The 21,538-nt window shown below is 39.4% G+C and overlaps 4 protein-coding genes across 7 annotated transcripts; all 4 read left to right on the top strand.

The window, feature by feature from the left end:
* The first annotated feature begins 256 nt into the window (after positions 1–256).
* LOC126786271 (polynucleotide 3'-phosphatase ZDP) lies at positions 257–5,373 on the top strand. The gene is made up of 16 exons (XM_050512044.1): positions 257–671; positions 824–874; positions 985–1,020; positions 1,093–1,155; positions 1,351–1,578; positions 1,734–1,793; positions 1,895–1,930; positions 2,009–2,068; positions 2,745–2,798; positions 3,003–3,059; positions 3,433–3,509; positions 3,632–3,713; positions 3,861–3,977; positions 4,245–4,360; positions 4,539–4,608; positions 4,968–5,373. The coding sequence occupies exons 1-16, from the start codon at positions 309–311 to the stop codon at positions 5,013–5,015; spliced, it is 1,518 nt and encodes a 505-aa protein (XP_050368001.1). The 5' UTR covers positions 257–308; the 3' UTR covers positions 5,016–5,373.
* Positions 5,374–8,412: 3,039 nt separating this feature from the next.
* On the top strand, positions 8,413–10,733 carry LOC126786286 (uncharacterized). 4 transcript variants are annotated; one of them, XR_007671182.1, is made up of 6 exons: positions 8,413–8,917; positions 9,011–9,121; positions 9,207–9,305; positions 9,473–9,687; positions 9,770–10,195; positions 10,292–10,733. XR_007671182.1 is itself a non-coding variant. In XM_050512057.1 (5 exons), exons 1-4 carry the CDS (start codon positions 8,693–8,695, stop codon positions 9,647–9,649), a joined length of 597 nt encoding a protein of 198 aa, XP_050368014.1. In that variant the 5' UTR covers positions 8,413–8,692; the 3' UTR covers positions 9,650–9,687; positions 9,770–10,733. The 4 variants fall into 4 exon arrangements, 2 of the variants coding, with proteins under 2 accessions (XP_050368014.1, XP_050368013.1); XR_007671181.1 differs by having other exon boundaries at positions 10,289–10,733; XM_050512057.1 differs by having other exon boundaries at positions 9,011–9,106; positions 9,770–10,733.
* A 1,046-nt stretch (positions 10,734–11,779) lies between these two features.
* Positions 11,780–15,543, top strand: LOC126786282 (tubby-like F-box protein 7). Its single transcript, XM_050512052.1, has 4 exons — positions 11,780–12,217; positions 12,888–12,975; positions 14,241–14,370; positions 14,789–15,543. Exons 1-4 carry the CDS (start codon positions 11,876–11,878, stop codon positions 15,327–15,329), a joined length of 1,101 nt encoding a protein of 366 aa, XP_050368009.1. The 5' UTR covers positions 11,780–11,875; the 3' UTR covers positions 15,330–15,543.
* A 982-nt stretch (positions 15,544–16,525) lies between these two features.
* On the top strand, positions 16,526–20,923 carry LOC126787041 (probable inactive poly [ADP-ribose] polymerase SRO2). The gene is made up of 2 exons (XM_050512979.1): positions 16,526–17,488; positions 20,684–20,923. Exons 1-2 carry the CDS (start codon positions 16,526–16,528, stop codon positions 20,921–20,923), a joined length of 1,203 nt encoding a protein of 400 aa, XP_050368936.1.
* The last annotated feature ends 615 nt before the right edge of the window (positions 20,924–21,538 follow it).

The raw sequence follows: 21,538 nt of genomic DNA, 5'->3' as shown, positions 1-21,538 counted from the left end.
TGATTACATGTAGTTATGTACCATTGATTAATTGCCGTCACTGCACCTTGTTCGAGAACATCAATACACACTTGCATGTCAAACTATACTGTGCACTTGGATCACGTACCGTAAATACAAGAATTTCTAATTGAGAGCAATGGTATTTTTCCCTTCTTCTTTTTTTCATAATTCACATTCATTACAACAACTCTTTATTGACTCTGTTCAGAGCAAAAGCAGTAGAGTGATCCTCTCCGCCCCTCGCCCTATGGAAAAAGGCGGGAAGCTCTTAAACCCCTAAACCCCCACGTCTTCTTACCACTCGAATGCTTCCCTCCTTCACTTTCCACGTACCCTTCTCCAAATCCATCATCTCTTCCCTAATCATCCACGCCTCCCCAAAACCCCCATTTCCCAATCTCTCTCCCATTCGCTTCGCCTGTCATTTCTCCCCAAAACCCTCAATGTCTTCTTCTTCTTCTTCTACTCCGACCCATGTCGAAGCCGAGTACGCCAAGTCCGGCAACTCTTCCTGCAAGAAGTGCTCGGAGCCCATCGAGAACAGAGCTCTGAGGCTGGGCACCAAAGACGGGCGTGGCTACACCAAATGGCACCACTTGGGTTGCTTCAGTTTTGGGTCCGAGTCTGTTGCTTCGGTTGAGTTGATTCATGGGTTTCAGGCTCTGGAGGTAATACTGCAATTCTGGGTTTTGTTGTTTTTGGTATATTGTAATGTAAAGGTTGTGTTTTTTTTTTTTTTGGATTAAGATTGTGAAAAGATCTGAACTTTAGCTTCATTTTTCTGTAAACTGATTGTTGTGTGACTTAATTGTGCATTCAGAGTAGTGATCAGGAAGCTTTGAAGGTTGAGTTTGAGAAATCTAAAGAGGAGGTACATTTTTAATCTTTGTTCAGAAATTATTTGTGCATGTTCTAAAGGTAGGATGCACTTTACCGTACCTTTGTTTGCGTATTGATGGATATGAGATTGATTGGTTACAGGATTCAGCTGTAAAGAAAAGTAGTCAAAATCGAAGGGTAAGCGTACTGTGTTCTTATTTGATTGATGGAGATATAGCTGTGGTGATTTATTGGTTTTCTCCAATATAGGTTCGTGAAGGAGATGAAGCTGAAGTTGAAAATCTAGGGGAAAAGGTTTTGAAGAAATCAAAGGTATGGTGACTCGCTTTTAGAGTAAGTTTGTTTGTTTGTTTAACTTAATGTTGTCATGTATCTGATGCTAAATGGGCTACAATTAAAAATTGGAATATGCAGTCACACTTGAGATATTATACTTGTAGACCTAGAGCTCATATTGAACTTGCCATTAATGAATTCAAATATTTTTTGTTTTGTTTTTGTTGTAAGGGTTCTTCTTCTGCTCCAACTCACGTTGAAGCTGAGTATGCTAAGTCCGGTAGGTCCTCGTGCAAGAAGTGCTCAAAACCAATTGAAAATAAAGCTCTGAGGCTGGGGTTGGTCACCAAAGACCCGCGTGGTTTTGACTCGACCAAGTGGCACCACTTGGGTTGCTTCTCTTTTGGGTCTGATTCTGTTGCTTCGGTTGACAAGATCAAAGGGTTTCAGTCCCTGAAGGTTTGCTATTTGTATTCTTTTCTTTGGTAATTGAAACGATAATGGTAACGTTTTTGGATTAACAAAAAACATGGGATGTGTTGAAGTTTGGATGTGTGAGGATTTAACTTTATTCCCTATATATTGATTGTTGTTTTACTTGGTTGTGTATTCAGAGTAGTGATCAGGAAGCTTTGAAGAATTTGGCCGTTGAATTTGAGAAATGTAAAAAGGAGGTATGATTTCCCTAATTGTTTGCTGCATCTCATGTTTTGAATGAAGAATGAACCGTACCTTTTCTTTGCTTGTTGATGGACATCAAGTTGATTATTGGCAGGATTCAAATGGTGAAAAAAATTCTCAAAAACAAAAGGTAAATATAGTGTGTTACTAATTTGACTGCTAGATTAATGGTGATACCCGTGCTGATTTCTTAGGTTTCCCATAATAGGTTTGTGAGGTAGATGAAGATATAAATGAAGTAGGGGAAAGGGGTTTGAAGAAGGCAGAGGTATGATGACTCCGTTTTATAGTTGATTTGTTTGTTTCTAGGTCTGGATCAACTCACACTGGTGTCATGTACATGGTGCTAGATGGGCTGCTATTGGAGATTGCAATATCTCTTGAGATATTAAACACCTCTTGCAGATATATTATCACATCTGTAGACTGCAGTTACATAGAGCTCGTATTAATTTGTCCTTACTGGTTTTGAGTACTTTATTTTTGGTCTTATGGGTTCAACTAATTCCATTCGAAAATACAAGGGAAGTGTGTGTAAACTTAGGAGTGGAAGGTTCTTCCTTTGCCCATTTTAAGCTCTACTTCAGTCACTGACTGAGCTGTTCTGGTCAGTTCTGAGCTCTTGTCCTATAACAGCCAACCCTTTCCTAACATATCTTCGCACAATGCAATTCCTTATTTCCTCGTAGTTGCTATACTTTACATTCTTTTTCCCAAGTAGACATACTTATGATATGGCATTGGATTTTCATTGTTCTTTCTTTCCTAAAATGAATAAATGTATCTTCTGGACTCCTATACTTGTGGGGTTATTATATTCCGCATCAATGTAGTTGCAAATGTGACTTACAGGGCACATGAATTAGTTTTTGTATGTCTGATTTGTAGTATGAATTCATTTAGCTCTTATTGTGAACTTTATCATTAGATGTATTTTCTTGCAGGTATCCGATCTGGCAATATCCTTTTCAGCTTCTGATGTGAAGGACAAGTACAAGGTCTGATCAATTCCCTTTGTTTTCTTTCACACTGCAGAATATCCTTCCATATCTTTGGTTTGGGCTTTTGGCTCAAGTGTATTTTGAATATATACCATAAATTTACAAATGTGAATTTTGTGGTATTAAAGAAATCTTTCTTTGCTTTGATAGCTACACCTTGTGCCTTTGTTTATCTTATATTGGAGATATTGAATGATTCAGGATGCAACACTACCGCCTAAATGGAAGGCGTTTCAGACCATCATTTTTCTCGAAAGGGTAAGATATATTACTTTTAATTGTAAAGGAAACTTGTTGAATCCTCTTTGATAATTGAGATAGATAGAAAGGGCAACTTCATCCAGTTGTCTCTGTATGTATATTCTAAAAATTATTATAGTGGTTTACTTCATATACAAAGTAAATGCGTAAACTCTATGCTTCCTTTTGTATATCTTGTTTTGCATTTACCTTTTTTGTCGCTGTATGTTGTACAAATAATGATTCAAAGCATCTATCTTTACTGATCAAAACTTTAATGATCTTTACATAATAATTAAATAGTTCTTTGGTGGCTTAACACAATATGATATATTTGAGCGTCGCCGGTTTATTATTATTCATATGTTCATCCCACTTTTGATATATACAGGATGATGGTCTGCATGATTCAAGTAAAATTGCAGCTTTTGATTTTGATGGCTGTCTTGCAAATACTGATGTTAGGAGGTATAACCAATATGATATTTCGTGCACTTTGGTTGGTTTCTTTTGCAGTTAGTTTCAACTTTTAACAAAGCAAATCTCATCAAACTCTTTGATTGACAACCATTATGTTCCCCTAATGTCAGAGTAGGTGCTGATGCTTGGTCCTTTATGTATCCCTCAATACCTGATAAGCTAAGGAGCTTGTACGAGGATGGCTACAAGCTGGTGTGTATAATGTTTATCACCCATTTTAGATATTGAAGTTTCATACAGGAATCTTGTGATTTTGGGCATTGTGGCATCCTTATTTATTTAGTTACATGGGTTTGTATTGTTTGGAAGTTTGAGGGCTCTGACTCTTTTGATTGTCAGGTGATCTTCACTAATGAAACCAACATTGAGCGCTGGAAAAATAAGAGACAAGCAGCTGTGGACTCAAAAATTGGACGTCTCAACAATTTTATCAAGGAAGTGAAGGTCCCAATTCAGGTAATTTCTCATGTTCCTTTCTTATGTAATAATTAGTGCCATGCCATTTATCCTTCATCATATTTAGTAGCGTGTCTTCAAGAATGGTAACTTTAGTTACTGACATGAATATCAGATTTGAGAGCTTCAGGTTTCAGCTATCTATCAGACGTTATATATAACATACTAAAAAGTACCAAATGATGAGACCATTATTTAAAAGAGTATACACTGTTCTTTTTTCCCCTTATATGTGCACGGAGATGAAATTGAGTTATTTGTATCCAGGTTTTCATAGCATGTGGGCCGAGTCAAGGAGAAGATCCTTTCCGCAAACCGAAGCCGGGGATGTGGCACATTTTGAAACAACACTTGAATTCTGGCATTTCCATCGATATGGATCAGTTATTAAACTCTTCTTTTCTTATTCTTACTTTTCACATCATTATTTTTCACATGGAAGAATAAGAAATGCCACCTTACCAAGTCTAGTTTGTTTGATATTTTTTTTTGCTTTAATGCATTTATCATTATTTGGATGCAAGGAGTCATTATTTATATATGCTCTCTGTTTTATTGTAGATCTTTTTATGTTGGTGATGCTGCTGGTAGAAGAAATGATCACAGTGATGCTGATCTCAAGTTTGCAGAGGTATGAAGTATTATCTTTTACATTTTATGATCTATGATTGAAGTATTATCTCCAATTTTTATTTATTGTTGTAAACTTAATATCTGTTTCCTTGTCCTTTGAGTATAGTTGCTTTCCTTGTGCCACTCCGTTGAGGTCAAGTTGTGCTATGCAGTTTTGTTATTTCTTTTGGACCTTAAAAATTGCCAATTTCTTGAGTTTTGCAATACGTATGGTTCGGACTAAACGATCACCTATGACAATATAATTGAAAAAGGGTTCAAGTGCTTTCACATCATATGTGCCTGGTTGGGGAATTACTTTGTTACTCTCCTCTTACAACCTAAACGGCTTCGATGCTTATAGTTTCATTTTGGCAGGCCAATGGTTTAAAGTTTTATGTCCCGGAGGACTACTTTGGAGTTTGAGAAACTCTATGGTCATCAACTTCTGGAAGAAACTTCAGTGAACCTAGACAACCATTCAACAAACTTCTTTTGTAGTAGGTGATTCATGTACTGGCCATCCAGTCGTTGTGCATTGTATATCAGTGGTAGAACTTTTCAGAACTTATGCTCTTGACTTGTTAAGCTATGCACTCTGTTACCCTTTTCGGACCTTAAGCATTCCCAATTTCTGGCATATGCACAGTTTTTGTCGTCAGACTATCGGATCACCTGTCACAGTTTTAAAGCTCTTCTCAGTAGATCAGTTATATTTGCAGTGTGCAAATTCCTATGTTTTTGAATACACATCTCCGAGGGTAATGAGTAGAATGGGGCTGTTGGAGGGTGTTTCCTCCCGGTTATGAAATAGAACGACATCAATTTCGTGTACGTCCTAAACTGGTGGTAAATGGAATTTGAAAGCCATATTGTGAAAGGAGGCATATATTGTACGCATTCGAAAGCCATATTATCATCTATAAAGTTCTACCCTTCTCTTCAAAGCATGAATGAAAGTCCTAGATACACATTCTCCAACAGAAGAGCTAGCCAGTTAGTGACACAGACAGTGGTTCCAACTTACCATTTGATGGTTACTTTTTCGTATGTGGGTGAAAATTCGTATCACCATAGGAAATTTACATTACTATTTTTACCAAAGTAAAAAAAAAGGCATTCTAGCTTTGCCCTCCAAAAACGTGGCACCATCCCATAAATCCTACGTAATACGAATCCACACCACCACCCTCCCAAAAGCTCCACTCTTTCTTTTTCTTGTTTCAAATTGCAGCAATGGATCCCTACTTGGAACAAAGACTCCGAGACGAAGTCCTCTACCTCCACTCTCTCTGGCACCAAGGCCCCCCCAATTGCCGCCACCCCAACCCGCCCCGCCGCAATCCCCCAATCACTACCCGATCACCGCCACCGCCAAAAGAAAGCCAATCCCCAAATCCGAAACCCCGAAGCCACCACAACCCGACCTGCGCTAAGAATCCTCGGGTCCAGCCGACTCAACACTCGTCCAGTGGCGGATGCAGGATTGAAATGTCACCTGGACCAATTTCAAGGGTGAACTTAGGATTTTATGGGGTGGAGTACAACTTAAGGCAATTTTTTTTAGGTTTACAACATTGAGTGTATGAAGTTCATATAATAAAAGGTCAATTAAATCTAAAATGTTTCTACCATTCCCTAATTCCCTATAATCTTAAGTTCTTAACTAAGAATTAAACCCAAATATGCAAATACTCAATCTTTCATTCTATCATCATCTAACATATCATCAAATTTTCAATCATTCTAAATCGATAGTTTAACTAACAAACTCATATACCAACACTAATTTCCTACAATCTTAACAAACCTAAATAGGCAAATAAAATACTTAATCTCTGATCATAATTTCATTCAAGCATTCAGTAAGATAGTATCAAGACTAACACACTAACACCAAGTTTCATATAATCATATTCTAAATTTCCAATAAGATTTGTTTAACTAACAAAGTGAACAAACCCATATACCAACCAAATTTCAGTATCCAATGATTTTAATTAGTATCTGATTCAATTTTAAAAGAACTTAGAGGATAATTGGAGAAAAGCTAAACCTGTCGTTCTATAGTAGAACAATAGAAGTGTAGATAAGAGCAGAGAGAGTTTCGGGTAGTCGAGCCTTCGGTGGCGCAGCGGCAGGGAGTGGTGTGACGGGCTTGAAACGATTTAGAAAGAAAAGTAATCAAGTAGAGGGAAAAGCTGAAAAACAGAAGAAAGACGTCTGAGAGAGACGGAGAGAGACCTTATGTAATCGATTAGTTTAAATTTTTTTTCTTTTTTATTAGAAAGAAAAGTAATCAAGTAGATGGAAGAGTTAAAGAACAGAAGAGAGACGAGAGACGAAGAGAAACCCCGTTTAATCAATAAGTTTAAGGGCAAATTATAAAAAAGTTATCATCTCCTAACTTATATTAGAAAAAAAGTCACTTCTTATGAATTAATTATAAAAAAGTCATCACATTTAAGTGGAAATTATAAAAATGTCAACAAAATTAGAAAAAGTCACTTTAAAAATATTTTATGGACAATTTTTCCATTTCTTACTCTTTTTCTTCTTTTTTTTCTTTCTTTTTCTAATTTCGGCCATAATTTTCTTGTCCGGGGATAGATTTTGACGAAATTGGACTGTTAGAAAGATCTCGCTCTCCTCTTTCATTTGATAGACTACACACTCTGAATCGACCAACCGTACAAGACGCAACAACCATCACAAAGAGTTGTCGCCATCAATGGCGGTGCTTCAAGCAATTCCGGCGAAACCGAAGCTAAAGGTTCTATAATTCCTACTATTCTTTTCATTATGAGCATACTTATACCAATCTCATTTGAATTTTAACAAAATTTCACATATTTCCACATTTCCTCTCCTCATGTCACAGCTCCTGTCACAGACGCTATCATAGACGCTGTCACAACCGCTATCACATTATCTATTTACACCCACTGTCACAACCTCTGTCACACTACTTGTCACAACCACTATCACACTACCTATTACACTAACTGTCACACCTCCTGTCACACCTCCTATCACAACCGCTGTCACAACCGCTATCACACTATCTATTTACACCCACTGTCGCAACCACTGTCACACTACCTGCCACAACCACTATCACACTACCTATTACACCTCCTATCACACCCACTGTCACAGCCCCTGTCACAGACGCTGTCACACTATCTATTTACACCCACTGTCACAACCGTTGTCACACTACCTGTCACAACCACTATCACACTACTGATTTCTCCCAGGAGAAGTGCAGAAGCAAAGAACGTGATGACCAACACCAATGGCGTGGACATAGCCAAGAAAATCGGATCCTTCTTCTCGATCACCCATGCTTGCAAATGGTAAGTAATGCCAATCACCACAATTCCCTGCGATGCGAGCTAGATTGAGATGACCAATTAAAGGTGAAGGTAAAGGAGGATGAGTCGAAGGCGACCTTCTTGACCAAGAAGCCGAAGGGGGAGGAGAATCGCTGTCGGAGGCGATAGTGGAGGTTGGGATGGATTTTTTCTTCTGGGAGCAAAAGGGTTTGAAACCCGATCTGGAATTGTGAGAGTTTGGGTGGGTAGCTCAGAGTGGCATTCTTCGTAAATTAATAGCAGTGACATCGTGTAATTTTTAACGAAATTGTGGGCAACGCTTTAAGGGTTTTAACCATCTGCGTTTTTTATAATTTTAAAATCTTACTAGATTTTTTTCTAATTTCAAATGTAAAAAGTGATTTTTTTATAAGAAGCCTAAGTTTATTTTTTTTTTTATTAGAGGATTTTTTTTTTCAATCTCACGTGTCTCCAGTCCAGTCAAATCCGCCCCTGTCACCCGCCACCTGACCGGTGAGCTCGCCGAAGCTCAACTCCGCCGCCTCGTCGGGCGAGGAGGAGAAGCTCCGGCGCCATGTGATGCGGCTCCACGCGCGCGGGCCCTGGAGCTCTGCCGTGGGTTCTTTTCCGGGTCGGGTAGCGGGTCGGATAGTGAGGAGGAGGAAGAGAAAGAGGAGGAGGAGGATGAGAATGAGGAGTACAAGCTTTTTATGAAGCTGTTTGTGGAGGAGAGAGAGCTGATGGGTTTCTACGAGGGGAATTGGGATGGTGGTGAGTTTTATTGCTTGGTGTGTGGCGCATTGGGGAAGAGGAAGTGCTGGGCTTGTGCAGCACGCGGTTACGGTGAGCAAGACCAAGAAGAAGAGAGCTCACAGGGCTTTTGGGCAGGTTGTGTGTAGGGTGTTGGGGTGGGATGTCAAGAAAATGCCTTTTATTGTGCTCAAAGGGGAGACTCCCCGTTTTTATTTGGCAAACCCCGGCGCTGGACAGGTGATTAGTGTCTGTTTTCGGGTAGTTTTTGGTATTTCAGAAGTTGTAATTGTTGGGGTTTGATTGAATTTGGTTGTGTTGTGAATGGTGCAGGGCGAGCCTAAGGTAAATGCTGGTGTTAAAGACATTGTGGTTGATGAAGGGGATGTTGATGCCGTGTCAGCTGAAAAGAAAGCACCTGATGAAGATGTAATAATTTTTCAGGTTCTGTCTTTCTTTCACGTACTTAAATTGTAAGTGAGTTTCAGGCCTATACTTGTATAAGTTGATATTGGTTCTGCTGTTACAGAACTCTCTGGGAGATGATAATGCAAATCAATGCAAAGAAACCCTTCATAAGAGGATATCAGAAAACAAGGAAGACAGAGAAGAAGCAATGGATATGCTGGTGAGAGGGACTTTTGTAGTATTGCAACCACCATATCTCCTTATATTTATTCTCAAGGGGGTCTGGTCTTGTTTGAAAAGAGTCCTTAAAGATTTTAATTCCCTCTTCATTTTAACGGTTTGTATTTGTAAATGTTTATCAATTGTGTTGAGTTGTGTATGTTGCAGTGTGAGCCTGAGGTACCTGCTAACAAGTTGGATAATGTACTCGAAGACAATGCGGCAGCTGTAAATGATGCTACCACTAAATCTAGTGAAAAGGAGGCAATCAGAGATCATCAGTGCAATGATAGAAAACTAATGATCTGTCAGGTTAGTCGTCTCTATCACTGTAGGGAATATTAGAGGTCAAACTAAACAAAGAAGATGCCCTGGATACAGGGGTGAGATGAATCTGAAATGTGAGCAGTTTTACATAGTTTGTAGTAACCCTTGAATTTTATGATCGGCTTTTAATCTTTATAGGTTGAAGTTGCGGAAAATGCTGATGTCAAACATGATTTAGTAGTTCCCAAAGAAAACTTGGATTTTGTCAGTGGATATACTGGTGAAATAGGCTCAAAGGAGGAGCCCTTGGGTGATGGAACACCAATTGCTTGTGAGTTGCAGGTATGCTATAAGTTATAACACAGTTTCTCACCCCTCGACGAAGTTAGGTGAAGTCATAAATGATTATTTCATGTGTAATGGTATATACATCATAAATTTATAGTTACATCCGAGTGTTACAAGATGATTATAATCACTCATTGAAGACTGAACCTGAGAAAATTATGGATAGTCCCAATGACGATCTGAATTACTTTTTGGAGAACTTATAACCCCTGCAACAGCAATCTTGTTGACACATACTTCAACGTTCAAATGTCATCAGTATTCTGTCCATTTCTGGTGAGTTCCAGTTCACCTAATACTCTATTCTTATGCGAGTTTCAGCTTCCTATTCCATGTTTGTAACATGCATTTTGCTTCGATGTTTATCAGAAGGCTATGATACAGCTTCAATGGAACCACGCAGGGCAAGCGTGAGATAGCTGCATGCGCAGCGATTTGTGTTGTGCTAGCATTGGCACTCGTCTGACTCCCATCAGAATGATGACTTTGTGACCAACATAAATTGCTTATGTGATTATACATGACTAAGGTCATAATGAAAAGGTTTCCATTGGTGTAAAGGCATACTTTCCTTTTTATTATTTTAGTCAACTAAAACCCTGATACAATTTTGAAAGAAAAAAAAATGAAATAGTGCAATAGGGTGAAGGGGCACAGAAAATTTCATTTGTCTATCTTACCACTGAATATTATTAGTTTATCTGGTTCACCTTGGTACATGTCCACATTGTTTATAACCATTCTGGTGACCGCTGCATTAGCTTGATGCATGTCCCAAGTTTAGTTTTCTATAAGATTCAAGGCTTGTGTTGTATTACTGGTATCATTATTCTTGAACAGAGTCCATGAACCAGCCAAAACATGGTGCAGATTTCCACTAGGAAGACCCAACTTTTGTATCAATTTGTCAACACGGATGACTTTTTCCACCTGAGTGTGCAAGTTTTAACTTCAATAATAGTCCTACCCACATTGATTGACAGATCAACAGGTTTCAAGTTTGTATTTTGATTCACGACTTAAAAAGAAACTAGCATCTTTTCCTATTGTGATTCCACTCGACGCAGTTTGAAGAGTTAGAAATCAACATTTCCGATCAATTTTTAAACGGAAAAAACTTGCGTCCAACCTAGTATATATGTGTCCAAACTCTCTTTGCACAGTTGAGGAATTGAAATACATAAACTTAACCGTTTAAAATTTTAGTTTATCAATAAAGATCATTATTATAAAAGATTAATATAAATAAAAATCGTTTGTTAGGTTGATTGCATCAAACAAATGAATAGTCATATTGAAAGTTAGTAGTCTTATGATCAATCGTTAATTTGTTTGATGTAATCTACCGAGCAAATGATTTTTGTTTATATTTATCTTTTACAGTAATGATCTTTATTGATAAACTAAAGTTTTAAATGGTTAAAATCATGTATTTCAATTTCTCAAGTGTACAGATGAAAGAGAGTACGGATATACACATATAAATTAGGTTGAACGCACGTTATTTCCATTTTAAACATAGAAACTAGTTTGTGTTTGGCACTTTGGCTAGTGAAAAATAAATGGTAAAAATGTGGTGAATATTTCACCACAGTAGTTAGTGTAATTACCTGACCGTTACTTTCCTTACAGTCCAACGCCTTGGGCTTCAATCTCCGAAGACCGGGTCTTACTATAAAGGAAAGACCAAAGCAGCTTCGTCGCTTTCACTAACCTCACCCGTCCGTGACATCGAACCCGCCAACGCGTCATTTTCTAATTCCATACTTTCACCCCCACTCCGTCACAGCCCGTCACTCTATCACAAATAATATATTTGATTTGATTTTCTCTGAAATAATATTCATCATCAACCTCACACCTCTCTCCCCTTTCTCTTAAACGCTCTCAATTGTAAATGCGGTCAAATCCGAAACCCTAAATCCCCAAATCATAACTTAAGATCCAAAAGCCGCCATGTCTCTGAGGAGATCCTTTCTCTCCCGGAAATTCTCCAGATCCTTCCGAGAATTCAACGCCCGCGGCTGCGGCGGCGACCGGCGCGCCGTGCACGACTCGGCCGAGCTGGACCGGGCCGCGGACGCTGAGGAGTCGACGGCGTCGTCGTGGTCGACTTTGCTGCCGGAGCTGCTCGGCGAGATCATACAGAGAGTGGAGGACAGCGAGGACAAGTGGCCGCACCGCCAAAACGTCGTCGCTTGCGCTTGCGTCTGTAAGCGGTGGAGAGATATTACTAAGGAGATCGTCAGAACACCGTCGGCCAATGGCAAAATTACCTTCCCTTCTTGCCTTAAGCAGGTTAAATTTTTATTACCTGTTTGATTTACTGTTTGGAGATTTACATCATAAGATCAGAAATTGGATTAGTTAGAGGAGATCTAGTGTGGCTGTGTAAGAAACTTGTTAATTTTGTGGTAAAAATTGTAAATTTTGGAATTTAGATGCCTTATTTTGTGATAGTTGGGTAAATACAATGATCAGGAGCTTCAGGAGTCGGAAAAATGTTTCTAAAATTAGGAATTTGAAGTATATAGAGAGCTCAGAATGGAGTTGATCTGTAATTGGAGTGTGTTAGCAAGCTAAGTTTTGAAGTATATCCAAAGTATAATATACTGTGCGAATGTTCTCCTGTTAGATTAGCTCCACCTTTTTCAACCATTTTCCCGCCGTTCACTAATTACTGTGATTTCCAGAGAGATATATGGCTGTTGTAGATGAAATGTGGAAAATTTAAAGCAATACATGTGCTTGCCGTAAAATTCTAGGAAAACATACACAAGTTACCTTCTCTGTTGCTGTTTGTTGAATGCTGGGTTAGGGTTATTGATGGTGTTGTATGAATGAAGCATTGAACAGTTTACTTCCACATAAGAAAATTAAGTTGCTTTCTTGATTTCATGATATTAGTATGTTACAAGTTGATGGAAACTTGCAATTGATAGTTAAAATTGTTTTGTGATTCCTGCAGCCCGGACCATCTGATTTCCCACATCAGTGTCTAATAAAGCGAAACAAGAAGACATCAACATTTTACCTTTATCTGGCTCTTAGCCCATGTGAGTGTTTATTTTCTTCCTTTTTTTAAATATGTTTTTATATATTACAGTTACAGCCTTTACAATGAAGTCTTCAGAAGCTGTTTTAGTATTGGTACACAGATGTTGACCTGAACGTCACAAAGGCTTAAGTCAAAAGGGCACCTTTCGTTGTCAGATTTTTAAGTTGACTTATATAAGATGATAGACTGAAAGACTTATTCATGATTATTGAATTCTCAGTTGATTTGACTCTCCGGATCTGAATGTTATAAAGGCAGCATTTAGTTTTTTGGTCTTAAAGTGCTAGCATCATTAGTTTTGGACTCAGTTTGCATCTTTGAATATTACTGTAGTTCTAGCAAGTACTCTTTATGATTAATATATCCTGGGTGAATTAAATGACTAGTGAGGAGAAGAGTGTTGGTGTCTTTGCGCGCGCACTGCAACAGCAGTCTATGGGCTTAATAGAATTTTTTCAGACACTTATGAAGATCTCTCCCCTTTTTTAGCATAGTGCCTAAACTACTTTCTCAGAACTCAGTCTTGTACTGACTGAGTGAAAATTGATCTGTGATGATTGCGTCTTAGGCGTTGTAAATTTCCACCACTTCAGATGTAGTCACTTCTTCTACCTGTAGAGGCGGTAGCATGTATTGTGGTTTATAGTACATAAAAGAAGCTTCAATCTCTGTATTTTTTCCACAGCTTTTATTTTCCCTAGTCTCAGGCCCTTTGCCTTGACACCGAGAATTGCCATCTATGGAATGGTTGAACTTTCTGTCGTTGCTAGTTATTGTAAGCTATTATCACATTATTTATGCGAAGCTTTCTGAGTATGGTACAAAGTCGTAGTGGGTTGATTCTCAAGTTTCATAGAATTTTACATTTATTTGATATGTGGACTGTGGTGATATGAATAGGTTTCAGTTTCTCATTCACTGTATGTGTAGCAACTGATTTTTGTTTGGACTTGGGGGTCTCCAGTCTACCCCATCTTCTCTCTTTTGATTTTCGGTCGCTTGGGTGGTTAGAAAGAAGAATATGTCAAATAGTCATTTGACTGGAGAAGATGAATTTTTTGAAGAGATATCAGTGGATGCTTAAAGATACTTAGTTTGGTAAATCGTTTGCAATGCTAAACTTCATTTTACTGTGATATTGAAGTTATTGATATGCTACTATTTTTGTTTTAATAGACGCCAAGGACATTACATTATGGTTTTAATTGTCAACAACTTGGATCATATTTATTGACTTTTTTTCTTTCTTTCTCCCATTTCCAGCATTCACAGATAAGGGAAAGTTTCTGTTAGCAGCACGGAGATACAGGCGTGGATCACACACTGAATACATAATATCACTTGATGCTGATGACATTTCTCAAGGAAGCAATGCTTATGTGGGCAAATTAAGGTAAGGGTGGGCAGAGTTATGGTTGAGGTTTCAAGCAATGTAATTTTTCTGGTTTGATAAAGTTATTTGTACACTGTTTCAAATCTAGTGTTTATTGGATGGTAAAACATGAGAATGTCTTCAGGTGCAACCTAGGATATCTTCAACTTATATTTGTGTGTTGGGGACCATATGTTTTTTTGTTACAACTTATAGGTTTCAGTTGTGTACCAAGGTAGTTTTACAGTACTAAAGAACGATTATTATGTGTTTTATTCAGAGGACTAGTTTGTGAAAAGTCAATTTTACTATGAAATAATTCCAGAAAGGTTTTTGCTTCCCTACTGCCAATTGCTGTTGTGTTAAACTACATTGCATTACAAGAATGGTTCGATGTTTCAATCATATTCTTATCTGCAGTTTTATCTGAGTTTTGCAGCTCGGATTTTCTGGGTACGAATTTTACTATTTATGACAGTCAGCCACCACATAGTGGTGCAAAGCCTGCAAGCAAAAGGTCCAGCCGTCGTTTCGCAAGCAAGCAAATAAGCCCCCAAGTTCCAGCAGGCAACTTTGAGGTTGGACATGTGTCATACAGATTCAACCTTCTGAAATCTAGAGGACCAAGGAGGATGATTTGCCCGTTAAATTGCCCAACCTCAGGAGAAAGTGGAAATTCTGAGATGAAGAAACCAGATTATGGTGGTGGTCATAACACAGTCTTGATGAATAAAGCTCCAAGATGGCATGATCAGTTGCAGTGCTGGTGTTTGAATTTCCATGGTCGGGTCACAGTAGCATCAGTAAAGAACTTTCAATTGGTTGTAGCATTGGACCCAAAAGGAGATGACGAAACAGTTCTCCAGTTTGGGAAAGTAGGCGACGATACATTTACCATGGATTTTAGGCACCCCTTGTCAGCTTTCCAGGCGTTCGCTATCTGCCTTACCAGCTTTGGCACGAAACTTGCGTGTGAGTGATATCATTTTGTTCATTTGGTTTATGTTACTTTAATTTAACAAGCTGGTGCCGTTGAATATCTTCACCAATGTGCTCCACCCTACATAAGACAATTCCCATGGATGCTATTGGGTTGCTTATAATGTAAATGGTGCTTTTGTATGAGATTATGCCGTTGGTTGCTTATAATGTAAAGGCTGGTTCTTTCAATCGTTGGTATGTATGATCGTTTCATCTTCATGGTAGCTATTGAAAAATTAATGCCGTAAGACTTACATATACATCAAGGATCTGTTACTAATACTGTATGGTAATATCTCTTCCTGCTTACAGTACATAAAGGTTCTAATCTTTCTTCATGCTTTGAAATTACCCGATGACTGGAACCTTTCACCTTCCAAGGAAGTCCAGTGAAATTTGTGGTTAACGAAGATTAGAGTTTTCATGAAACCTAAAACATGTGGAGAAACCTTAATCATAATACACGCCAAGCTCGAAACTTGAATTGTAGAATACAAACATGTTAGTCCAAACTAGCATGAATTCAATACTCGTCAAAACCGTTTGCACAATCAATGTAATCCAACAAAAACATTCAACATAACTTCTCCTCTGTCTACAATTTGAATTTAACAGAGGCACCTAAAATTTGCGATACCCTCACAAAAAATTAGCTTGGCGTATACCTTTGATTCATGGGTTTGCTCCGGTTTTAGACGATCACATCTCTCTTTGTTAAGGAAACCAGATAGACTAAAGTAAAGATGTAGAAGGAAATCAAGTATCATTAGAAAACGTCACCTATAATAACGATAACATAGGGTGTTAGAACTCATATATAGTACAGACCATGAAATTCGTCGTGAAATCATTAAACATAATCTCTTCTCTAAATCCTCCCTATAATATAAAGCGTACGTGGCAATCTCTTACGCAACTTCTGTTTCCTTGATCAACAAGGGAAAACGTGGGACCCGCTTTCAACGGAAACTTCTCCAAATCCAAATCCCTCTAGGAAAAGGATTCACCCTCCACCGCTTTCTCCGCCGCCTCCATTTGTATCCCCCTTATAACACCCCGCTTCCCCCCACTCTCAAACCCCATTTCAAATTAATCGATTCTCGTCGATTCCAATCGATCCCCCTCTCCTTCTCGAATCAATTCTCGTTGATTCCCCCACCATTCCCCTCAATTCCATTTCCTCCCCCGATTTTACATGGAACCCATCCACTTCAACCCCGCCGACGAAACCAGCCAACTCCCGACGACTCCCGACATCCCCGAAACTCAACAACTCGCCTCCAATTTTTCGGTTCCCGTTCATTCCGAGTCCAATTCGTGCTTTATACTCGGCACCCATCACCACTCCGACTCTGACTCCGATTCCTCCCCGGTTCCCGGTCCGCTCCGGGCTTTCACAGCAAACAAAATGACGACTCCGGTGGACGGCCTGGAGCTCGAGAATCTCACCAAGACGTTTCTTTCCGGCATGGGACCGGCCGGGGCCGTGGTGGCGGTGCACAAGAACTCGAGCTCCGGACTGACGCGGCGGGCGAGGTTCGAGTCTTTCCTGTTCTTCACGGAGGCGGTGGCGAGGAAATGCGGCGGGAATCCGAATATCAAGAACGCGTGGTTCGGCGGATCCAAGGCTGAGATTGCTGAGATTCTGGCGCATGGATTTAGCTCCAGAAATGAGGAAGTTGCTGGTCGGATTCATCTGGTTCCGGCGAGTTTTGCTTTGGATGCGGCGGTGAGGTGTGGTGTTGATGACCATGGGATGAGGCATGTGCTCATGTGTAGGGTTATATTGGGGAAGAGTGAGCTGATGCCTGAGGGTTACAGTCGATATCGGAGCGATTCGGATGAGTTTGATTCCGGTGTGGATAGTATGCTGGCTCCTAGGAAGTACATTGTGTGGAGTGCTTCGATGAACTCGCATATCTGTCCTTCTTACGTTGTGAGCTTCAAGGCGCCTGGCGACTTGGACAAGTATGCGGCGCCTCCTCGGAGTGTTATTAGCTACATTGACCTGTTGCCGATTCTCGCGAGGCTGTTACCTGCTTCGAAAATGCAAGTGTTGTGCAAATTGCGCGACGATTGCAAGGAGAAGAAGATTAGTTCGACGGAGCTGCATCAGAGGTTGATTAGGGAAGTTGATGGGAAGGTTCTGGCGGATGCGGTTGTAACGACCCTAAAATTTCGAGTTTAAAAACTCAAAATCTTAAAATCGTTAAACACAAAATAATCTCAATGAAATCGAAATCATTTTAATGTCGCAGCGGATCACATCTGAATTTAAAATATAACTCAGTCAAGCCGATTATTACAAACCCAAATGATAATTCAACATATAACAAATGGAATTGTATAATCCTCACAACAACCTCACAAATAAAATCACACCAAATCTCACACACAATCCACGCTGGAACCTCACCACGACTGGATGCGATCGACTTCGAGTCTTCGGAGTCGTCACTCAATCACCACTACTCAGCACCTGCGGAAGTATCCCCTACACCATTGAAATTGGTGCACCGGGATTGCAACACAAACCCGGTAAGCTTTACAGCTCGTATGAGTAAAATATTAAAATAACTCTAGTCTCATAAAAGACACAACTCCACATCAACACAGTATAATGAAAATCATGAGAAAACGAGCAACCCATCTGGTTACTCTAATACTTTCACAAAATGGTAACTAATGAGCGCTGGTACACATCTGTTACCCCTCACTTAGTATACCGCTGATGTTGGGTAACCACCCGCCACCCAACATCCAAAACAAGCTGAGTACCCATGAGCAGATAACCACCCGTTACCTCCCATGCAGTACTATGGCAGACAGACTAGAGCTCTAACTGTATCGTAACTTTCGCCCGGCCAAAGGCTAGGTTCCGACTTGCCGAACATGTACAATAATCTCACATCATATTGTACCACACATCACGTCCGAAGACAAATCACAATATTTCACATTCTTCGTGATAAAATCATGTACAATAATCACACATCATATTGTACGTTTTAAAACTTTCACGATATATCCACAATAAAAATCATAACAGTATATTATATAGCAAACTATATATATTCGTATTTATTTACCATTTATACAATATATACATAGTCCACTATATCCTATACATGTCATATTTCATAAACACATGAAAAATTACGTACAATATTCTCACATCATATTGTACCATTTAAATCACATACTCGTTCACAATTTTCCGTCACCGAAATGACTATTTTTAATGAATTAATAACAGTACGTAATTTAATGAACTATATATATATATGTACTTATTACCATTATACTGTATATATGTAGTCCACTAAATTATATACATGTTGTAATTCATTTGATAAACACGCTTGCAAAAATGTTGAATCACCACGAGGGTAGATTCGTAATTCAGTGAGATTTTACTCACCTTATAGACTCGAGCGTAATTCCACAATTCCCGATGATAATTCATTTCCTTGATTTAACGATCACCTTGAAAAGATAAGAAAAGAATTTAGAATCGTTTCGTAAACCTTTAAATGCCGAAACAGTAATAATCGATTACTGTTCAGCAATTTTCGGTTTTACGAAGTTACTGTTCACTGTTCACTATTCACGGTTACTGTACAATACTCAATTAATACGTATTTCTGTACGTATAAGTACTATGTACGTATTTCTGTACGTATAAGTACTATATACGTATTTCTGTACGTATAAATAATATATACGTATTTCTGTACGTATAATTATTATGTACGTATTTCTGTACGTATAAATATTTAAATACGTATTTCTGTACGTATAAATAATAATACGTAATTCTGTACGTATAAATATTAATACGTATTTCTGTACGTATAAATATTTAATACGTATTTCTGTACGTATAAATATTATATACGTATTTCTGTACGTATAAATATTTAATACGTATTTCTGCACGTATAAATATTTAATACGTATTTCTGTACGTATAAATATTAATACGTATTTCTGTACGTATAAATATTAATACGTATTTCTGTACGTATACGTACGATTTAAATGTAAATACAAATTCAGTAAATAAAATTTACTAAATTACCCTTTTACAAAATTACTTTTTACATTTACTGAAAGTAATTTATATTTACATTTACCGAAGGTAAAATTTAATTACATTTACCGTAGTAAATAAAAATTACATTTACATTTACCGTACACAGTAAATTACCAAAATACCCCTTCAGTCAAAACTAATTACACCGCCTCACACGGCGGCGCGTGAGGCACACGCGCCACCTCCGGCCGGCCGCGCGTGGGGCCCACGCGCCGAGGCTAACCACGGCGCGTATCACGCCACCGCCACCCCAAATCTCTCATTTTCTTCTTCCTCCTCCTCCCCGCGGCCTCACGCCGCCTCATACGCCCTCCCACCAACCTCACGCGCCGCCTAAAGCGGCGGTAACCTCCCCTTTCATCTCTCCGTCCGATCTCCACCAAATCAACCCAAAACAATCAAACTCTCACAACCAATTCATCAATTTCATCGATTCTTACCTTTCTTGAAGCTAAGGACTCCGATTTGGGCACCGGGAGTGGTCGAATCGCCGGTGATGCTTTGATTCCTCGGGGAGGACTTGAATCGCGGGGTTTTTTTTGCCCCTTAGTCGATTGCAGAGGCTCCAAGGGCGAGGATAAGCGTCGTGGTGCTGTGCCCTCGCGTCGCCGAAGTGGCGCTCGGTGGCGATGAAGCTTACGGCCTCGGGTTGGAGTGTGGAGGCTGACGACGGCGCGAGGAGGTGCGTCGACCTTGGGGTTTGTAGAGAAGAGCCGTGCGACGCGATTGGGAGGGGCGGTGTTCGTCACGGCAGCCTGGATGGCGAGATCGCCGGCGTGGGAGAAGGATCGGGGAGAGAGGGAGTCGCGAGGAGAGAGAGAGAGAAAGGAGGCGGGCCGAATGAGGGGTTTCCAATTATGGAAACCCTAATTCATAAATGCTCTATTTATACTAGTTTCCAAATCGGAGACTAACTTCCGACGTTAATAACTTTTACGTACGACGTCCGATTTGAACATGTCACATACTCACGAACTCGTATCGACGAGCTCTACTACTTTCGTGAAGGAAGTTTTCGCAACCGAGCGATGGAATAAAAGTCGATAAAAACGTTCGGAAACTTAACGTTTTTCTTATTAAACACTCTCGGAACGTTTCCGTTCCCGTTTCGTAGCGTTTGCAACAATCATATTCATTTAAACTGAAAATCATGTCTTTATAGAACTCAAATTAATTCAAACAATGTATTTGAAATTTAGGGTTATTACAGCGGTGAAGCTGGTTCCTACGATGGTTCATTTGCCTAGTTTGATGAAGGTGCTGCCGAGGTTCTTGCCTGCTTCGAAAATGGCCGTATTTGCCAAACTGCGAGGAGATTACTTGGCAAACAAGATTAGCCAGGCTGAGTTGAATCGAAGTCTCACTTTTGTAGTTGATAAGACCTTGATGAAGCCTACTCAGGGAGGTCCTGGAGTGGCGGCGCTGGCGAGGTTCTTGCCTCCTTCACAGATGAAAATACTCTCCGGATTGGTTGAGATAGAGTTGAGACAGAGTTGAGACATAGTTATGGACTTAAGGTGTAGGGACGATCGAATTGTTCATCATTTCCAATTGTCGAATCGTGAAGACGATCTTTTGTTTGTGCAGTTACATCTCCTGATCACCTTGTATAGCATAAGCAGCATGTTGCTCGACATGCTTGGAATTGTAGTGCTACTACTTCGATGTGGGAATATCAGTATTCATTTGGTGCTTCACTGTTTGTAATCGTTTCTCCTTTGAATACAATTTGCTTGGATTGAAATTGGGTGTGTTTATATCTTCTCTTATTACTTAGATACTTTGCAGAAAAATACTTGTATAGTAGTGTCATAGGAGAGACACTGAGAGAGTGCATGAGAAATACCACTATTGATGCCGCTTTGCTGACCAAAATCCGTCGTCGAAAGCCGTCGGCATGGAAGCTGAATCACAACATTTTGTTGAAAAGGGTTGGAACTTGGAAGGCTTCGCAATATCGATCTGCAGCCAAAGGCTTTACCTATATTTATCTTCAAGGTATGTGCCTTTCAATTAATTAATATGATTTTACCGATATGGTTCATATTGATGGACATACTACGATTAAAAGAAAATAAATCCTATCACGTCATACTTCATACTTGACTCAGT

The sequence above is a fragment of the Argentina anserina genome, chromosome 3 (genome assembly GCF_933775445.1).
Source record: "Argentina anserina chromosome 3, drPotAnse1.1, whole genome shotgun sequence".
Classification (NCBI taxonomy): Eukaryota; Viridiplantae; Streptophyta; class Magnoliopsida; order Rosales; family Rosaceae; genus Argentina; species Argentina anserina.
This window is presented reverse-complemented; position numbering and strand designations above follow the sequence as displayed.